The sequence below is a fragment of the Stenella coeruleoalba genome (assembly GCF_951394435.1).
Source record: "Stenella coeruleoalba genome assembly, chromosome: 5".
Taxonomy (NCBI): Eukaryota; Metazoa; Chordata; class Mammalia; order Artiodactyla; family Delphinidae; genus Stenella; species Stenella coeruleoalba.
Window position 1 is genome coordinate 25,197,320 of NC_137150.1, and position 19,701 is coordinate 25,217,020.

The 19,701-nt window shown below is 40.4% G+C and overlaps 1 protein-coding gene across 5 annotated transcripts in view; it reads left to right on the forward strand.

Moving 5' to 3' along the window:
- Positions 1-19,701, forward strand: part of GK5 (glycerol kinase 5) — a 77,879-nt gene that overhangs the window by 19,322 nt on the left and 38,856 nt on the right. For all 5 annotated transcript variants that reach the window (XM_079921663.1, XM_079921665.1, XM_079921664.1 and 2 more), the window contains 2 exons: positions 13,476-13,569; positions 18,058-18,189. In XM_079921663.1, the coding sequence (XP_079777789.1) occupies positions 13,476-13,569; positions 18,058-18,189 (226 nt within the window). The remainder of the gene's footprint in view (positions 1-13,475; positions 13,570-18,057; positions 18,190-19,701) is intronic.

The following is a 19,701-nucleotide window of genomic DNA, read 5'->3' on the forward strand; positions in this document are numbered from 1 at the left end:
GAAGCTTGTCTGCATGTATTGAGATGATCATATGCTTTTTATTCTTCAATTTGTTAATGTGGTGTATCACATTGATTGATTTGCATATATTGAAGAATCCTTGCATCCCTGGGGTAAATCCCAGTTGATTATGGTGTATGATCCTTTTAATGTATTGTTGGATTCTGTTTGCTAGTATTTTGTTGAGGATTTTTGCATCTATATTCATCAGTGATATTGGTCTGCAATTTTCTTTTTTTGTAGTATCTTTGTCTGGTTTTGGTATCAGGGTGATGGTGACCTCATAGAATGAGTTTGGGAGTGTTCCTTCCTCTGCAGTTTTTTGGAAGAGTTTGAGAAGGATATGTGTTAGCTCTTTTCTAAATGTTTGATAGAATTCACCTGTGAAGCCATCTGGTCCTGGACTTTTGTTTGTTGGAAGATTTTTAATCACAGTTTCAATTTCATTACTTGTGATTGGTCTGTTCATATTTTCTATTTCTTCCTGGTTCAGTCTTGGAAGGTTATACCTTTCTAAGAATTTATCTGTTTCTTCCAGGTTGTCCATTTTATTGGCACAGAGTTGCTTGTAGTAGTCTCTTAGGATGCTTTGTATTTCTGTGGTGTCTGTTGTTACTTCTTTTTCATTTCTAATTTTATTGATTTTAGTCCTCTCCCTCTTTTTCTTGATGAGTCTGGCTAAAGGTTTACCAATTTTGTTTATCTTCTCAAAGAATCAGCTTTTAGTTTTATTGATCTTTGCTATTGTTTTCTTTGTTTCTATTTCATTTATTTCTGCTCTGATCTTTATGATTTCTTTCCTTCTACTAACTTTGGGTTTTGTTTGTTCTTCTTTCTCTAATTGCTTTAGGTGTAAGGTTAGATTCTTTATTTGAGATTTTTCTTGTTTCTTGAGGTAGGATTGTATTGCTATAAACTTCCCTCTTAGAACTGCTTTTGCTGCACCCCATAGGTTTTGGATCATTGTGTTTTTGTTGTCATTTGTCTCTGGGTATTTTTTTATTTCCTCCTTGATTTCTTCAGTGATTTCTTGGTTATTTAGTAATGTATTGTTTAACCTCCATGTGTTTGTGTTTTTTACGTTTTTTCCACCTGTAGTTGATTTCCAATCTTATAGTGTTGTGCTCGGAAAAGATGCTTGATATGATTTCAGTTTTCTTAAATTTACCAAGGCTTGATTTGTGATCCAAGATGTGATCTATCCTGGAGAATGTTCCGTGTGCACTTGAGAAGAAAATGTAATCTGCTGTTTTTGGATGGAATGTTCTAGAAATATCGATTAAATCTATCTGGTCTATTGTGTCATTTAAAGCTTATGTTTCCTTTTAAATTTTCTATCTGGGTGATCTGTCCATTGGTGTAAGTGAGGTGGTAAAATCCCCCACTATTATTGTGTTGCTGTCGATTCCCTCTTTTATAGCTGTTAGCATTTGCCTTATGTATTAGGGTGCTCCTATGTTGGGTCCATATATATTTATAATTGTTATATCTTCTTCTTGGATTAATCCCTTGATCATTATGTAGTGCCCTTCCTTCTATCCCATAATATTCTTTATTTTAAAGTCTATTTTATCTGATATGAGTATTGCTGCTCCAGCTTTCTTTTGATTTCCATTTGCATGGAATATCTTTTTCCATCCCCTCACTCTCAGTCTGTATGTGTCCCTAGGTCTGAAGTGGTCTCTTGTAGACAGCATATATATGGGTCTTATTTTTGTATCCATTCAGCTAGCCTGTGTCTTTTGGTTGGAGCATTTAATCCATTCACATTTAAGGTAATTATCGATATGTATGTTCCTAGGACCATTTTCTTAATTGTTTTGGGTTTTTCTGGGTTTTTTTTTTTTTTTTTTGCAGTACACGGGCCCCTCACTGTTGTGGCCTCTCCCATTGCGGAGCACAGGCTCCAGACTCACAGGCTTAGCGGCCATGGCTCACGGGCCTAACCGCTCCGCGGCATGTGGGATCTTCCCAGACGGGGGCACAAAGCCGTGTCCCCTGCAACGGCAGGTGGACTCTCAATCACTGCACCACCAGGGAAGCCCTGGGTTTGTTTTTGTAGGTCCTTTTCTTCTCTTGTGTTTCCCACTTAGAGAAGTTCCTTTAGCATTTGTTGTAGGGTTGGTTTCGTGGTGCTGAATTCTGTTAGCTTTTGCTTGTCTCTAAAGCTTTTGACTTCTCCGTCAAATCTGAATGAGATCTTTGCCAGGTAGAGTAATCTTGGTTGTAGGTTCTTCCCTTTCATCACTTTAAATATATTGTGCCACTACCTTATGGCTTGTAGAGTTTCTGCTGAGAAATCAGCTGTTAACCTTATAGGAGTTCCCTTGTATATTGTCATTTTTCCCTTGTTGCTTTTAATAATTTTCTTTGTCTTTAATTTTTGTCAATTTGATTACTCTGTGTCTTGGTTTGTTTCTCCTTGGGTTTATCCTGCCTGGGACTCTCTGCGCTTTCTGGACTTGGGTGGCTGTTTCCTTTCCCATGTTAGGAAAGTTTTCGACTATAATCTCTTCATATATTTTCTTGGGTCCTTTCTCTCTCTCTTCTCCTTCTGGGGCCCCTATAATGGGAACGTTGGTGCATTTAATATTGTCCCAGAGGTCTCTTAGGCTGTCTTCATTTCTTTTCATTCTTTTTTCTTTATTCTGTTCCATGGCAGTGAATTCCACCATTCTGTCTTCCAGGTCACTTATCTGTTCTTCTACCCCAGTTATTCTGCTATTGATTCCTTCTAGTGTATTTTTCATTTGAGTTATTGTATTGTTCATCTCTGTTTGTTCTTTAATTCTTCTAGGTCTTTGTTAAACATTTTTTGCATCTTCTCGACCTTTACCTCCATTCTTTTTCCAAGGTCCTGGATCATCTTCACTATCATTATTCTGAATTCTTTTTCTGGAATGTTGCCTATCTCCACTTCATTTAGTTGTTTTTCTGGGGTTTTATCTTGTTCTGGTACATAGTCCTCTGCCTTTTCATTTGTCTGCCTTTCTGTGAATGTCGTTTTCGTTCCACAGGCTGCAGAATTGTAGTCTGGTGAAAAAGGCTATCTAAGAGCCTTGTGCAAGCTTCCTGATGGGAGGGACTATTGGTGGGTAGAGCTGGGTGTTGCTCTGGTGGGCAGAGCTCAGTAAAACTTTAATCTTCTGTCTGATGATGGATGGGGCTGAGTTCCCTCGCTGTTGGTTGTTTGGCCTGAGGTGACCCAGCACTGGAGCCTACAGGCTCTTTGGAGGGGCTCATGGCGGACTCCAGGAGGGCTCACGCCAAGGAGTACTTCCCAGAACTTCTGCTGCCAGTGTCCTTGTCCCCGCGGTGAGCCACAGCCACACCCCGCCTCTGCAGGAGACCCTCTACCACCAGCAGATAGGTCTGGTTCAGTCTCCCTTGGGGTCACTGCTCTTTCCCCTGGGTCCCGCTGGGCACACTACTTTGTGTGTGCCCTCCAAGAGTGGAGTCTCTGTTTCCCCCAGTCCTGTCAAAGTCCTGCAATCAAATCCCGCTAGCCTTCAAAGTCTGATTCTCTGGGAATTCCTCCTCCCATTGCTGGACCACCAGGTTGGGAAGCCTGATGTGGGGCTCAGAACCTTTACTCCGGTGGGTGAACTTCTGTGGTATAAGTGTTCTCCAGTTTGTGAGTCACCCACCCAGCGGTTATGGGATTTGATTTTATGGGGATTGCGCCCCTTGTACCATTTCATTGTGGCCTCTCCTTTTTCTTTGGATGTGGGGTATCTTTTTTAGTGAGTTCCAGTGTCTTCCTTTCGGTGATTGTTCAGCAGTTAGTTGTGATTCTGGTGCTCTCACAAGAGGGAGTGAGCACATGTCCTACTCTGCCATCTTCTGCCTATTCACCGAAACTCTTTTTTTTTTTTTAACTCTTTTCAGTCCTTGAGTTTTCTTCTTTTTTTTCAACATATTTGATCAGTGGTTGTGTTTAGCTTGTTTTCTAAAACAACTGTAAATGATAACTCCTCCATTTTGGTTGTTTTAAATTCACTTTGTTCTAAAAAAAAAATCTTGAGTTGTTTTCTTTCTTCTGACACTGTGTCTCTCAGGGAGGCTTCTGCCAACTAACCTCAGATCAGGGTGCGTGCCAATTAGTAGTATAAGCCATGAGTCCCTGCACCGGGATACACTTGGTAACTGTTTGAGGGCTCATCGCAAGTAAGGCATTGTGCTAGTTGCTGATTTGAATATAAAGATGCATCAGAACAACAGCCCTCCAGGAATTTACAGTCTCATAATGCAAGTATCTAAATTAGTCTGCATTCACTCAGCACCAAATCTATCTTTTATTGTGGCACCTGCTACTTGTGTTAATGGTTCTTAGCAATTATTTATGACACAAAATAGATTCAGAGCCAAGAATGGTACACTGTGTTAGAGAGGTTTAAGACAGTTCATTTACAATACTGCATTCTTGTTTTCCCTCTCTTTTTCCTTTTACTGTTGATAGAGCTAAAACAAACGTAAGTCACCACAAGTGAATGTTAAAACATGGGCTATTACTTGAGATCAGCATTATATATCATCTTCTATCCTGTTGAGTTAATGATGCCACATTCACTTTGTGATCTTCTCCCCTCTTTGTTCTTCAGCTATACCAGCCTTTAACACATCATGCCCCATCCTGCCTTAGCACCTTTGGACATATAATACATTTTGTTGGGAATGTTCACCCTCCTTGTTTTTTCCTACTTATCCTTTGGAGCTCAGTTCTGTTGTCACTTTTCAAAGAAGGCTTTCCTGACCTCCCAGACACAGTAGAGTCTCCCCATTAAGACACCCATGGTACCCTTCATGGACTTGTTCCTTTTGTAAGTAAGCAACTGAATAATTGATTATTTGTTTGACTTCCCTGGTAGAAAATATATTCATAAGGGCAACGATGCCATGTCTCTGTTCACAGCTGTATCCCCAGCTTCTGGCAGAATTTGCTGTATAAATATTTGATGAACCAGTGAAAAAATCAGATTTAAGTGTGTAAGTAGATGCTGTTGTAGAATGGCTCCAAAGAATCATATATCAATAGATTTCATTTCTGACAAACCCAGTCTGATAGTTCTCATTAGCAGAGCAGCGTTTATTCATTTATCAATCAAATACCTCTTTCGTATCTGGGCTAGGTGGTGAGAATCTGAAAGTGAATTCACTGTTCCCTCAGGAGGCTCACAGTCTAGTGTTAGATACAGACGTGTACATAGTGAGGGTGCAGCTGACAGACGTCTGCTCTGCAGGACTGCTTTATACCTTAATGAGGGAGCCGGAGGGGGTGACTGAATAGCCTAGAAGTGGGAGTTAGGGAACGTTTCACAGAGCCAAGTCTCGAAGGATGAGTAGGAGTTCCCTTAGTGGAGAGAGCAAACCACTGGCAGAGGCGGGAGATGCAAGAGCATGGTGCGTCTGAAGCATCTAAAGGACTCTGGAAGGAGTTCCCTGGCGGCCCAGTGGTTAAGACTCCGTGCTTTCACTGCTGAGGACGCGGTCCAGCCTCTTGTTGGGAAACTAAGATCCTGCAAGCCGTGCAGTGCAGCCAAAGAAACTAAAAATAAACAAGATAAAGGGCTCTGGAATTCAAGCAGTGACATCGGGAAGGCACCACACCCAAGTGTTCTCACTCCTTCCTGACTCTAACCTCATCTCTGACCAACCCTCCTGCTATGCTCTGTGCTGCAACCGCCCCGCGGCCTGCTTCTTGAATGCTCTCCACTGATTCCTGCCTTCGAGCTTTGTGCCTGCTGCTCCCCCTGCCTGGAGCTCTGTTACCCAAGATCTTCCCTTTCTCATCATTTGGAGCTCACCTCAAAGATCACTTCTTCTAAGGGACCTTCCCTGACCATTTTATTTACCTGTGACTTTACCATTTTATTATCTTCCTGTCACTCATCACTAAAATTTTTCATATCTAAAATCACTTCATGTCTAAAATTTTTATTTACTTGTTTACACATTTTAAAAATTACACCTCTCCCATAGAAGTAAGAAGTTCCATGAGTGTTGGGACTTTCATCTGCCCTGTCCTCACAGGGTCCTTCACACCGAGTGCAGTACCTGGCACATAGTAGGCACTCAAGGCTTTGATTGCGATGAACCTGGAGAGGAACGCAGGGACCCAGACCAGAGAAGGCCATTGGTTGTGGTAAAGAGTTTACCCCTTATAAGCAGTGGGAAACTCAAAAGCTGTTAAGCGGGAGAGCAGTGTGACCAAATTTATATTTTAGAAAGAGTATTCTTAAAGCAGCATGGACAGTGGGTTTGAGGGGAATGAGGCTGAAACTGGAAGTCTCTTTGAAAGCTGTTGCTTATTCAGGTCTCTGATCTCATATCAAAAAGACACCTCAGGACTTCCCTGGTGGCACAGTGGTTAAGAATCCACCTGCCAATGCAGGGGACACGGGTTCGAGACCCTGGTCCAGGAAGATCCCACATGCCGTGGAGCAACTAAGCCCATGCACCACAACTACTGAGCCTGCGCTCTAGAGCTTGCGAGCCACAACTACTGAGTCTGCGTGCTGCAACTACTGAAGCCCGCGCGCCTAGAGCCCATGCTCCGCAACAAGAGAAGCCACCACAACGAGGAGCCTGCGCACCACAACGAAGAAAGTCCTCGGAGATCCAGTGGACTTGGCACTTTCACTGCTGAGGGTGAGGGTTCAATCCCTGGTCAGGGAACTAAGATCCTGCAAGCCACTCGGCCAAAAAAAAAAAAAAAAAGAAAGCAATACTAAATAAATAAATAACTACATTGATGAACGTAGTGAATGTAATTTTCATGAATGATTGGGAATCTAAATTGCATTTGAATTGTATGTAGTTGAGGTAGTAGGAAGTGATATGGAAACTGAGAGGGCTTAGTTGGGTGGGGAGGTATCGTGGGTCAAAGATGGGGAGATTTAAGCAAGTTTAGAGAAGACAGTTGCAGGAATGTTTGCGAAATGAAGTGATAGAAGAGACAGGAAGGCATGGATAAAGAGAGTACAGGTGGAGGTGCCAGCCTTAGACTTGGAGAGGGAAAGCTTCTCCTCTGACCCAAGAGTGAGATGCACCATCGCTGTAGGTGTAGCTGGAGGAGTAGAGAGTTGAGGAAAGTCATTTCCTGTGTCCTTACTTCCCTTGAGAAACAGGAGGCAAGTGGTGGCCTAGGGCTTGAGAAATCTAGTGAAAAGTTAGATGTGCCATTGGTGGGGAGTGAAGAGGAAACTAATTAGGGACAAGAGAGAGACTTTCATCATTTTAAGTGACTTTGAGAGAGCAGACGAGCTTGTATCTCATAGGTATGGTACCAATTCACAAGGTTATGGGACTTTCCTCCAACTCCTCTCAATGGTTCTGACATTGAAAGTGAACCCAGAAGAAAGTTAGATTAATCCCAGATTAGGTATTGAAAAGGTACATAGTTAACTTGTAAGTCAAGGGGTAGAGAGTGACATCACCAAAATAGTGGAGTGGGAAGCTATAGGGGTTGGTCCCTCCACCAAAGCAATTGTTGATTTGGAGAGATTGGAATAAGCTCTTTCAGAACTCTGGAACCTGATCCGACCTTATAACAGCTAGGGGACTGCTGGATAAAGGTAGAGGCTGCTATCCTTGGGTAAGAGAGGACATGTGCAAACCAGCCACCAGCCTCCATTCTTCAGCCCTACCGCACATGTGGGGAAAGCGGCCCACATTCCAGGAATGAGGGCTGAGAACTTTGTCCTACCAAAATGTGGGCCTATGTACTTTGGTAGATTTTGCAATGCCCTGCAGAACTGGCACAGATGCTTACCTAGGTTCTGGCCCTCTCAGCTGCAGTTGCTTCCTTTGGCAGCGTCTGTTGGAAGATTTAAAGGGCCAGTATCTTTTGGGGGTTCGCGAGGCCACACATTTTAGAAAATGTTCGTCAGATCACTAGCCGATCACAGAGAAAACATAACAGACGTTTCAGAAACTTCAGCGACCACACACCGACAAGGAATACATACTTTGCCAAAGTAGTTTGGAAAAGTCGCAAATTGACAGCCCTCAGCCAGGAAGAAATGACAATCCCTGAGGAGTGGGAAAAGCAGATTTCTAGAGTTATTACACTTATTTTCAAAGGAATAAAACTTGAAAAAATCTCACTCACCTGAGTTAAGTAATTAGTCAACTTAAGGAATGTTTGAATTTATCTGTTAAAAACTGAAATTATACATTAAGGTATAATACTACACATTACAAAAACTGTATAAAACCATACAGTTCAGGATTCATGCCTTTCCTTAAAACCTTTTCAACTCCCTTAATTACTCGGTCTTTCCTGTAAACGGCACCTCCCAGTATTCAACCTCACAAGTTATTAAAGCAAGGTGCATTTTTATACCTTAATCTAACAAAAAGAAAAATCAATGTGTGTGAGATTATGACAGATTTGTTTCACTCATGCATTACTCTCATATTCTATAATATATTCAAGTTTGCTTTCATCTAAAATTAATGTCTCCAAATACTTATTAAGGAAACCTGTAGTTCCAAACACTGCCCATGCACCGTCTGGAAGGGGCAGCCTAGCTGAGAAGGCATCTAACTGTGTGGCATTAAAAGTGTTAAAACAGTCAATATGCAATATTGATTATAAGAGCAAATATTGCAGGTTTCATCACATTTGAGGAGCTGGAAAATTGTCTTACTCTTTGACTTAGTAATCTCACACTTAGGAGCGAAGGAGATTTGGGGGAAATAACTCAACAGCAGTGCCTCAAAACGTAACCTTTGGAAATAGGGTCATTGCAGATGTAATTATTTAAATTAGGATGAGATCATAATGCAGGATGAGGTGGACTCCTCATCAAATATGACTGGTTTCCTCATATGAAGACTGCCATGTGAAGACAGACACAGGGAGAACACCATGTGAAGAAGGAAAGATTGCTGCAAACTACCAGATCCTCCCAGGCAAAGGAGGATCCCCTTACAGGTTCCAGAGGGAGGACGGCCCTGCTAACACCATGATTTTGGACTTCTAGCCTCCAGAACCGTGAGACAATACATTGCTATTGTTTTAGTCACCCAATTTGTGACCTTTGTTATGGCAATCCAAGGAAACTAATACGGTGGTCACTTGGTTTTATACCAGGGAGCCATGACCAGACAATAGGGAAAGAACAGTCTCTTCAACAAATAATGCTGAGAAAACTGGACATCCACTTGCAAAAGGAAGAAGTTGGACTCTTACCATATACCACATACAAAAATTAACTTAAAAAAATGGATAAAACACTAACTTTAAAACAGAAAACTATAAAACTCTTAGAAGAAAACAGAGGAAATCTTCATTACTGTGGATTTAGCGATGACTTTTTTTAAAATTTATTTTATTTTTGGCTGCGTCGGGTCTTCATTGCTGCCCCGTGGGCTTTCTCTAGTTGCGGCGAGCGGGGGCTACTCTTCGTTGCAGTGTATGGGCTTCTCATTGCCGTGGCTTCTCATTGTGGAGCATGGGCTCTAGGAGCACAGGCTTCAGTAGTTGTGGCTCACGGGCTCAAAGAGTGCAGGCTCAGTAGTTGTGGCTTGCCGGCTTCAGAGCGCAGGCTCAATAGTTGTGGCTCATGGGCCCAGCTGCTCAGCGGCATGTGGCATCCTCCCAGACCAGGGCTCGAACCTGCGTCTCCCACATTGGCAGGCAGATTCCCAACCACTGCGCCACCAGGGAAGCCCCAGCAATGACTTCTTAAATGATATCAAAAATACAGCTAACAGGGACTTCCCTGGCAGTCCAGTGGTTGAGATTTTGCAGGTTCGATCCCTGGTCAGGGAACTAAGATTCCGCATGCTGCACGGCCAAAATAAGATTTTTTTAAAAAAAAAGAAAAAGTGCAGCTAACAAATGAAAAAAATAGGTAAGTTGAATTTTATCAAAATTAAAAACTTTTGTGCATCAAAGAATACTATCAAGATATTTTCTTCTATTTATGATGAGTAATTTTTCTTTAATTTTCTTAACTATTGGAACTGTCCAAAGTAGAAACTGAGAAGAGCCCTAAATTTAGTACAGAATAATAAGAAATAAAGTCATGCTGAAATTATTTTGACATAACGAATAATTTGCATTTTAAAAATGTCTGAGGGCTTCCCTGGTGGCGCAGTGATAGAGAGTCCGCCTGCCAATGCAGGGGACACGGGTTCGTGCCCCGGTCCGGGAGGATCCCGCATGCCATGGAGCGGCTGGGCCCGTGAGCCATGGCCGCTGAGCCTGCGCGTCCGGAGCCTGTGCTCCGCAACAGGAGAGGCCACGACAGTGAGAGGCCCGTGTACCGCAAAAAAAAAAAAAAAAAAGTCTGAAAAATTTTATAGCCATTGATATCTTAAATCTACAGTTAGATGTCTGAAAACTGACTGAAGCATGTAATATGGAAGGTATGTGTCTTGGTATGTTTGGTTTGTAATTTAAGATGGAGGACTAAAACAATAGGAGAGGAACTTCCCTGTGGCACAGTGGTTAAGAATCCACCTACCAGTGCAGGGGACACAGGTTCGAGACCCAGTTCGGGAAGATCCCACATGCTGCGGAGAAGCTAAGCCAGTGCGCCACAACTGCTGAGCCTGCGCTCTGGAGCCTGCAAGCCACAACTACCGAGCCCATGTGCCTAAAGCCCGTGCTCCACAACAAGAGAAGCCACCGCAGTGAGAAGCCCGCGCACCGCAACGAAGAGTAGACCCCGCTTGTTGCAACTAGAGAAAGCCTGCGCACAGCAACGAAGACCCAACGCAGCCAAAAATAATTAAATAATAATAATAAATAAATAAATAAATTTATTAAAAAATAACAATAGGAGAATCACTTCTCTGATTTGCAGTAACGATAATCGTGATCGTTTGGATCACTAAAGGAAAAAGACGTACCATATTCATGATGTATGTGAATGCTGTGATCCCATTAATAAAGGTGAAAAACAGAAAGAAAAAAAAGGACACTTTAAAGTAAGTGAAAACTCATAAAATGGGAGAAAATATTTGCAAATCATATATTTGATAAAGAATTAATATCCAGAGAATATAAATAACTCTGACAGCTCAGCAACATCACCAAAGCCTAAACCTAATTCATAAATGGACAAAGGGTTTAAATAATATTCAAGTGGTCAACTAGCACATGAAAAGGTGCTCAATATCATTAGTCACTGGGGAAACGCAAATCAAAACCACAATGAGATACCACTTCACATCTCCCAGGATGGCTATAATTTTTTAAATGTAAACTAACAAGTGTTGGTGAGGATATGGAAAAATTGGAACTCTTACATACTGGTTGCTGGAATGTCAAATGGTGCAGCTGCTGTGGAAAACCATTTGGCAGTTCCTCAGAAACTAAACCTAGGGGACTTCCCTGGTGGCGCAGTGGTTGAGAGTCCGCCTGCCAATGCAGGGGACACGGGTTTGAACCCTGGTCCGGGAAGATCCTACATGCCGCGGAGCAACTAAGCCCATGCGCCACAACTGCTGAGCCCACGTGCTGCAACTACTGAAGCCCATGAGCCTAGAGCCCGTGCTCCGCAACAAGAGAAGACACTGCAATGAGAAGCCCTCGCACCACAGCAAAGAGTAGACCCTGCTCTCCACAACTAGAGAAAGCCCACGTGCAGCAATGAAGACCCAACGCAGCCAAAAATAAATATATAAATAAGAAACTAAACACAGAATTATCATATGACCAAGCAATTCTAATCCTAGGTATATACCCAAAAGAATTGAAAACGGGGACTCAGATATTTGTACAGCAGTGTTTGTAGCAGCATTATTTACAGTAGGAAGAAGGTGGAAACAGCCCAAGTGTTTGGAGATAGTGCTGATGGTTACACAACATTAATGCCACTGTACTGTGTACTTAAAAATGGTTGAAATGGTAAATTTTATGTTATGTATATTTTACCACAATTTAAAAAAGAGAGAGTCGAGGGATAGACAGTGTGTGAAGGCAAGTTATTAAAAGTAATAGACCATGTAAGTAAGCCTAGTAGGAAAGTAAGCCTAGGAGGGGTCGGTAAGAAGGAAAGGGAATGTTTGAGGGATTAAAGGATGCAGTAAGTCTGAAGGGAAGGTATTTAGGGAGTAAGATTGAGAGAACTGAAATAATAGCAAGAAGTATTGACTGATATATTAGAATGTTAGGATTTCTTTTTCTTTTTGGTTAATTTGCCTTATTTATTTATTAGCAAATTGGGATTGCAATATATGTAAAGTTTTTATCCTGATTTTTTTCCCTTTAATATTATACTGTGGGCATTTCCCCGTCATTAACCTATTGTTGTATAGCAAAGGTGTATAGCAAAGTGATAGAATTTCGTGGTAGAATGTTTCCAGGTGATGAGTTGAGGATGTGACCATGGGTGAGGACTGCTTAAAAAGAGTGGGAAATGACAGTCTTGGGAATTGAACGTGGTCAGTCACATAGGAGGAGGCCTGGAGGGAGCACAGAAGGCCAGCCTGAGCTGGATGTTGAAGCTGAGTGGATGGCAGTGGTTGATTTGTAGGAGCCTCAGAGGAAAAACGTTTATTTCAACTCTATTTCTTAGTGCTGTGCTTTTATTGTAGTATTGACCCAGAGTTTGTTGAATTTCTTTTTCTTGGACAAATTTTGGGAAGCCTGGGAAGGTCGCCAGTCAGGGGCTGAACCAGTCCTAAAGTTGAGAGGTTTAAAACAGGCTCAGGGGTTTCCCTGGTGGTGCAGTGGTTAAAAATCAACCTGCCAATGCAGGAGACACAGCTTTGAGCCCTGGTCCGGGAAGATCCCACATGCCACGGAGCAACTAAGCCCATGCGCCACAACTACTGAGCCTGTGCTCTAGACCCCGCGAGCCACAACTACTGAGCCCGCATCCCACAACTACTGAAGCCCACATGCCACAACTATTGAAGCCCACGCACCTAGAGCCCGTGCTCTGCAAAAAGAGAAGCCATCACAATAAGAAGCCCGTGCACCGCAACGAAGAATAGCCCCCGCTTGCTGCAACTAGAGAAAGCCCATGTGTAGCAACAAAGACCCAACGCAGCCAAAAATAAATAAACTTATAAAGAAAGAAAAACAGGCTCAGGCTACATTTTAGCTGTTCTGTAGGTACAGAAGTTTTTATCTGATTGTGTATATTAAGATAAGTACAATGAAAAGAGAAAGTATTGGCTTCTTTGTCTTGCTTTTAAAATTGTATGAGCAAGTCTTTGAAGGCTTTTCATCAGTTTTGTTTTTGGAAGTGTATACATTGTAATGCTTCAAAAAGAAGATTTTTTTGGATAGAATCTGATCTAAAATTTTATACTGTACATCACATAATTGTTACAAAGTGTGTTCAATTTATCAAATCAAAGAGAAGAAGGCATTCAGAAAGCCCCAATTAATTAAATCATATGTTGAAATTACAGTTTGGCTTCTAATTTTGTTTTCTCTTGTGACAGATCTTTTATATAATATAGTCTCTGATTTATATTGAGTCTCAAAATACTGTTTCCATTTTTCTTAGGAAAACGGGAAAGCATTTCCACAACTTCATTAGTTGGCAAGACCTAAGAGCTATTGAACTTGTAAAATCTTGGAATAGTTCTCTTTTAATGAAGGTAATATTTTTCTTATGTTCGGTGATTTGGTTGTTGCTGTTTTTTCCTGTAAATGTCCTTTAGCCGTAGGCAGAATTGTACCATCGACTGATGATGTCTTAGGACATTAAGCAGAAAATACACACTTGCACACTCCCCACCCCAGTGAAATTTAATAGTAGTCACCCAAGAGCGTGCTGGTGGACCGAAGTCCTTAACAGCTGCACATCAGGAACTGATGAGGAGGTTTGGGGTGGACCAGAGGTTCACAAGTTAGTGAGAATTCATTTCCATTCCTGGAGAAATTGAAAAAATACGGACTATGTCCAGAAAAGGTACAGACTATGTCCAGGTTTTATCATCTTTTGCTATAAAAATGGTTAATGGATGTGGAGATAGATAACTGGCTGACTGCCACAAGCTTTCACCATGATGCCTGGCAAATGATGATGCTGATGACTACAGTGACAGCCGTAGTAGCATCTCACTCTGAAGTGTGAGACTACCGAGTTAAAGAGCGAGACAATTTTCCAGCTCCTCAAATATGTTGAAACCTGCCATATTTGGTCTTACAATCAATATTGCATATTGATTGTTTTAATGCTTCTAATGCCGCACAGTTAAATGCCTTCTCAGTTAGGCTGCCCCTACCAGGTGGTGCATGGGGAGTGTCTGCAGCATCAGTTTTCCTTGATAAGTGTTCGGAGACATTAATTTTATATGAAAACAAACTTGAATACATTATAGAATATGACAGCAATGCACGAGTGAAACAAATCTGCCATAGGCCCACCCACAATGATTTTTTTTGTTAGTTTAATATATAAAAATGCACCTTGCTTTAATAACTTGTGAGGCTGAATACTGAGAGGTGCTGTTCATGGGAAGGATAGAGTAAGAGAGTTGAAAGTGGTTTTAAGGAAATATTGTGAACTTTGAATGATATAATTTAAAATTATACTATTTATAATGTGCAGTGTTATACTTTAATATATAATTTTAGTTTTTAATAGGTCAAGTCATTAGATGTTCCTTAAGTTAGTCAGTGAGGTGTTTAATAAAACTTTTATTCCTTTTAAAATAAATTGTGAAAACATTTATTTCTGTAGTATAAGCCCCAGATCTCAAATCGTGATGAAAAACTGACATCAAGCACAAAACTGAGCATTTAAAGCACTTGTCTACTTGATATTGAACAGGTATATGATATAAGTTTTGGCCTCTCTTAGCAGAGAAATGCACGCAAACAGACTCATGGAGTTTAGCACACAAAATTGCAGAGCTGGTCCTGCCAGTGAAGGAACCCTACCCTATAATCATCCTTTTCCAGATGCTTATGGTCTGTTGACTCGGGTTCTTGGAAATGTTTAGGGAGGATGTGCCAGAGCGGGCACCAAGGTCATGCGTTTAGCCAAGGCTACCCACAGGCAAAGTGGTGAAGTAATTGGGGCGTGGTGGCAATCTCCTGGCACCACAGTTTCCTCCAGTCACGCCAGGCACCCATGCTTCCTCTCACTGTTCCGATTCTTGCCTGTTGGTTGCTAAGGCTTCTCTTTGCTTTCAGCATAAAAGTCCCAACACCTTACCAGAGTTTGACCCTGTCTCCAGCTCTGACCCCTTCCCAGACCCCTCTCTCCCTGAAGTTGCTAAGGATTAGGCTCCAGCTTTGTCAGCCCTCAAGCCCTTTCTTACCTGAAGGCCCTCGTATCTGCAAGGGGCTCTCTCTGCCACCATGGCTGGATCCTTCTCATCCTTCAGGGCCCAGCCTCACCACTACCTCCTCTGTGGGAGCCCTTCTCTGCCATCCTATTCATAGTAGCACTCCTCACCCCCCCAATCCGATCTCTATTACTGTCCTTTATTTCTTTCACAGCACTCATCAAATTTCAGAGACTCTGAGATGTACATTTCTTAATTGAAGTTTTAATTGAGGTCATTGCAGATTCACATGCAGTTGTAAGAAATAATAGAGATCCCTTACAGGCTTTGCAGTTTCTCCCAGGGGTAACATTTTACAAAACTATAGCATAATGTTACAACCAGGATATTGACATTAATATAATCCATAGATCTTATTCAGATTTCCCCAGTTTTACTTGTACTCATTTCCATCTGTAGGTATGTGTATGTGTTTTAGTTTCTGTACAGTTTTTTCCATATGTTCACGTATCTGTCACCGCACGGATGATGAACAGACGCGGAACTGTTCCATCACTACAAGGATCCCTCCCTCATGTTGCTTTTCATAACCACATCCACTGCTCTCCTGTGTACCTCCCCACCCTCTCCCATCCCTAGCTCCTTGCAACCACTAATCTGTCCTCCATTACACATTTTTCTCATTTCAAAAATGTTATATATGTGGAATCATGCAGCATAAAACATGTTTTTGATTTGCTTTTTTCACTTAGTATGATTCTCTGGAGAATGCAGGTTGTTACATGTATCAATAGCTTGTTTCCTCTGTATTACTGAGTTGTATTCAGTGGTACAGATGTACCACCTGTTGAGGGACATCTGTGCTAATTCCAGTTTGGGGCTATGACAAATAAAGCTGTTATGAACATTTGTTTATGGAATTTTATGTGAACATAAGTTTTCATTTCTCTGAGATAAATACCCCAAGAGGATGATTGCTAGGTTATAGGGTAACTGCATGTTTTATTTTGTAAGAAACTGCCATACTTTTTCCCCAAGTGGCTGTACCCTTTGCATTCCCACCAGCAATGTATGAGTTATAAGACATACATTTTTTTTTCCAATTTTGAAAAGGATGATTTTTAACTAGGATACATTTTTTAATCATCAGGGGTTTTTTGGTCATTTTAACCATAATTTATATCTTACAATTATGTCATAATTTAACTAGCAGGATTTTTTACTTTTTTGCTAGTACATTAAATAGTGGTTCATCTTACAACCAGTGTCTTCTTAGATTATCTCATTTATTGATTTGATTACGTATTTGTCTGTCTCTTCCCACTAGAATGTAAATTTCAAGAAGGCAGGGATTCTGCCTCTTGTTCACTCTGTTTTCTCAGGACCTAGCACACTTCTTGGTACATGGAAGGTACTCAATAAATATTTGTTAAATATATGAACAAAAGTGTTCCTCGTTCATATGTTGACTAAAAGTGCAGGTATTAGAACTCTTAGTACTTTTTGTGTGCCCCTGCCAAAGTATCTGCATTTTAACAGAAGATCCCTGAAGGATCCTAAATCTAGGTTTTTATACGGAAAAGTATAAAAGTATAAAAGTATAAAAGAAGTATAAAAGAAGTTCTTCTTATGGAAGAAGAACTCATTTCAGTTCGAAATGTTTCTTAACATATAACACATCAGAAGAAGGATTCTGGGTGTTCACCTTAAATACTTTAAAAAAGTCTTATATTTAATAAGTAATGTAAAATATAAGGAAGTGCAGAAGGTTTGAGTACTGAACAGGGTGAAAAGGACGGTACAGACTTTCAGGTATAACGATGAATAAGGTCTGGGGATCTAATGCATAATATGGTGACTAGTTCATAATACTGTATCGTATAACTGAAATTTGCTAAGGGAGTAGAGCATAAATGTTTTCACCAAAAAGAAAAACAGGTGAAAAAAATTAAAATGAGCCTCATTGTTCAAAAAAAAAAAAAGACAAAACTGAAATGTAGAGAGAACTGAGTCTACACATTTCTTGATTGATGCATTATGCTAAAAATGAAAGAAAAATAAATTTATTTCTATTTTAAATAAATAAACCAAAATCTTTCCATTTATTTTGGGGAGGGGTGGGAATAATAGGAAAAAATGCATAAAGTAGGTAAGTTCTCTATAAATGAATGTTTTGTCCAACATCAGTTTCAGAAGTTGAATTGTCCATCTGCGTCCTTCTAGTTAGGTAGCAGGATAAGGGTTCATTTTGTTGTGGTTTTTTTGGGTTTCTTTAGTATGTCTTACAAACCTTAAAACTCAATGCTAGTTTTCTGTATAAGGCTTTTTTTTTTTCAGCTAAAGGTTTTGCATACGAAAAAGTAAATTGAAAACTGTATGTTTCATCTTCAATCATTAGATAAATATAAATAGTATTAAATAAAATCTCTTATCCCAAATTTTAAGTACTTAATGTGTAGGGGGAGCTTCCCTTCTGAGTTAATACTAACTTGATTAAAAATATATTTCTAATAGAAAAATAGCCTTCTCCCTTGACTCTCTACCTTTACTTCCATAGTTAAAAATAGGTAAAGAGGTAGAAAATAGTTATTTTTAAAAGACTTTTATAAGTACTTGAGCCTCTAGTGTTTGCTAAAGAAGTTCATAGTAGATGTGTCACATTTCATAATTTAGAATGCAAATTGTCCTCTTAGGGTGCTTTGCTCGATCTCCTTAAGTGCTGAGAACACTTTATAAGTAGTTAAATAAATTGTTTGCTATTGGGTTTGTTTGCATGTGTATGAAACTTAATATAGAAACATCAAACACCATTAAATGCATTTTCCTAAAATATCTTTTTTTTTAAAATAGCTCATACACAGCTCCTGCCGAGTGCTGCACTTTTTCACTAGAAGTAAACGATTTTTAGCAGCCAGTTTGTTCACTTTCACAACCCAACATGTTTCTTTGAGATTGGCCTGGATTTTGCAGAACCTGGCTGAGGTAAGGAAAGAGTGTGTGTGTGTGTGTGTGTGTGTGTGTGTGCGTGCGCGCACGCGTGTGTGTGTGTGTGTGTGTGTGTCTAGATTACAGGGATGAAAAAACTGCAAGGAATAAAGATAATAATTTGCTTATTTGAGGGAAAATTAAGTGTCCACCACATTGGGGTGGAAGACAAGGAATCCTTACTCAGTTTGTTTTTTTAAAACCTTTTTATTGTGAGTCATGGCACATATAGAAAAGTGAACAAAACAAAAATGTACCACTCAGTGATATTTTGTGGAGCAAATATCTGTGTAACACTACTCGAATCAAGAACTAGAACACTGTGGCACTATGTATTACATTTTCTTTCCACTTTTACAATTTACATGTTTATTCCTCAACACTACACTCTAGCTTTCTTTGCCTGAATATTTTTGAAATTTGTAAATGGAATCATACAGTGCTTATTCTTTTGTGTCTGACTCCTTTTGCTTAACATATTTGTGAAATATGACCAAATTTTATGTAAATTAATTTCCTTATATTTTCATTGCTATTTAGTGTTCAGTATATGATTTTACATAGTTTATCCATTTATCCATTTTGTTCATGTACATTTGAGTTATTTCCAAATGTACATTTTGGGCCATTATGAATAATGCTATGTAAATGCATTTCTGCTGTATCTATACATGGGAATGGAATTTTTAGGGCATGAATGTGTATATATATTTTCACCTTTAGTGGATAATATCAAACATTTTCCCACAGTTTTTGACAATTTACACACCCCTCATCAGCGAAGGAGGGAATTTATAATTTCATTTACCATCATAATTGATATTATCAGTCTTTTTTTTTTTTTTTTTTTTTGCGGTACGCGGGCCTTCACTGTTGTGGCCTCTCCCGTTGCGGAGCACAGGGTCCGGACGCGCAGGCTCAGCGGCCATGGCTCACGGGCCCAGACGCTCCGCGGCATGTGGGATCTTCCCGGACCGGGGCACGAACCCGTGTCCCCTGCATCGGCAGGCGGACTCTCAACCACTGCACCACCAGGGAAGTCCTATAAGTCTTTTTAATTTTAGTCATTTTGGTGGGTAGGTAGTGATATTTCATTGTGGTTTTAGACTGGATAAAAAAGCAAAATCAAACTATATGCTGCCTTATGGGAGACATACTTTAGATTCAAACATACAAATCAGTTAAAAGTAAATGGATGGAATCTATGCAACGGAAACAGACTCACAGACATAGAGAAGACAGGCTTGTGGTTGCCAAGGGGAAGGGGGAGTGGGGAGGGAAGGATTGAGTGGTTGGGATTAGCACATGCAAACTATTACGTATAGGATGGATAAGCAACAAGGTCCTACTGTATGGTGCAGGGAACTATATTCAATATCCTGTAATAAACCATAATGGAAAAGAATATGAAAGACAATGTATGTATATGTATATAGAATCACGTGGCTGTAAGGCAGAAATTAACACAACATTGTAAATCAACTATACTTCAATAAAATATTTTTTTAA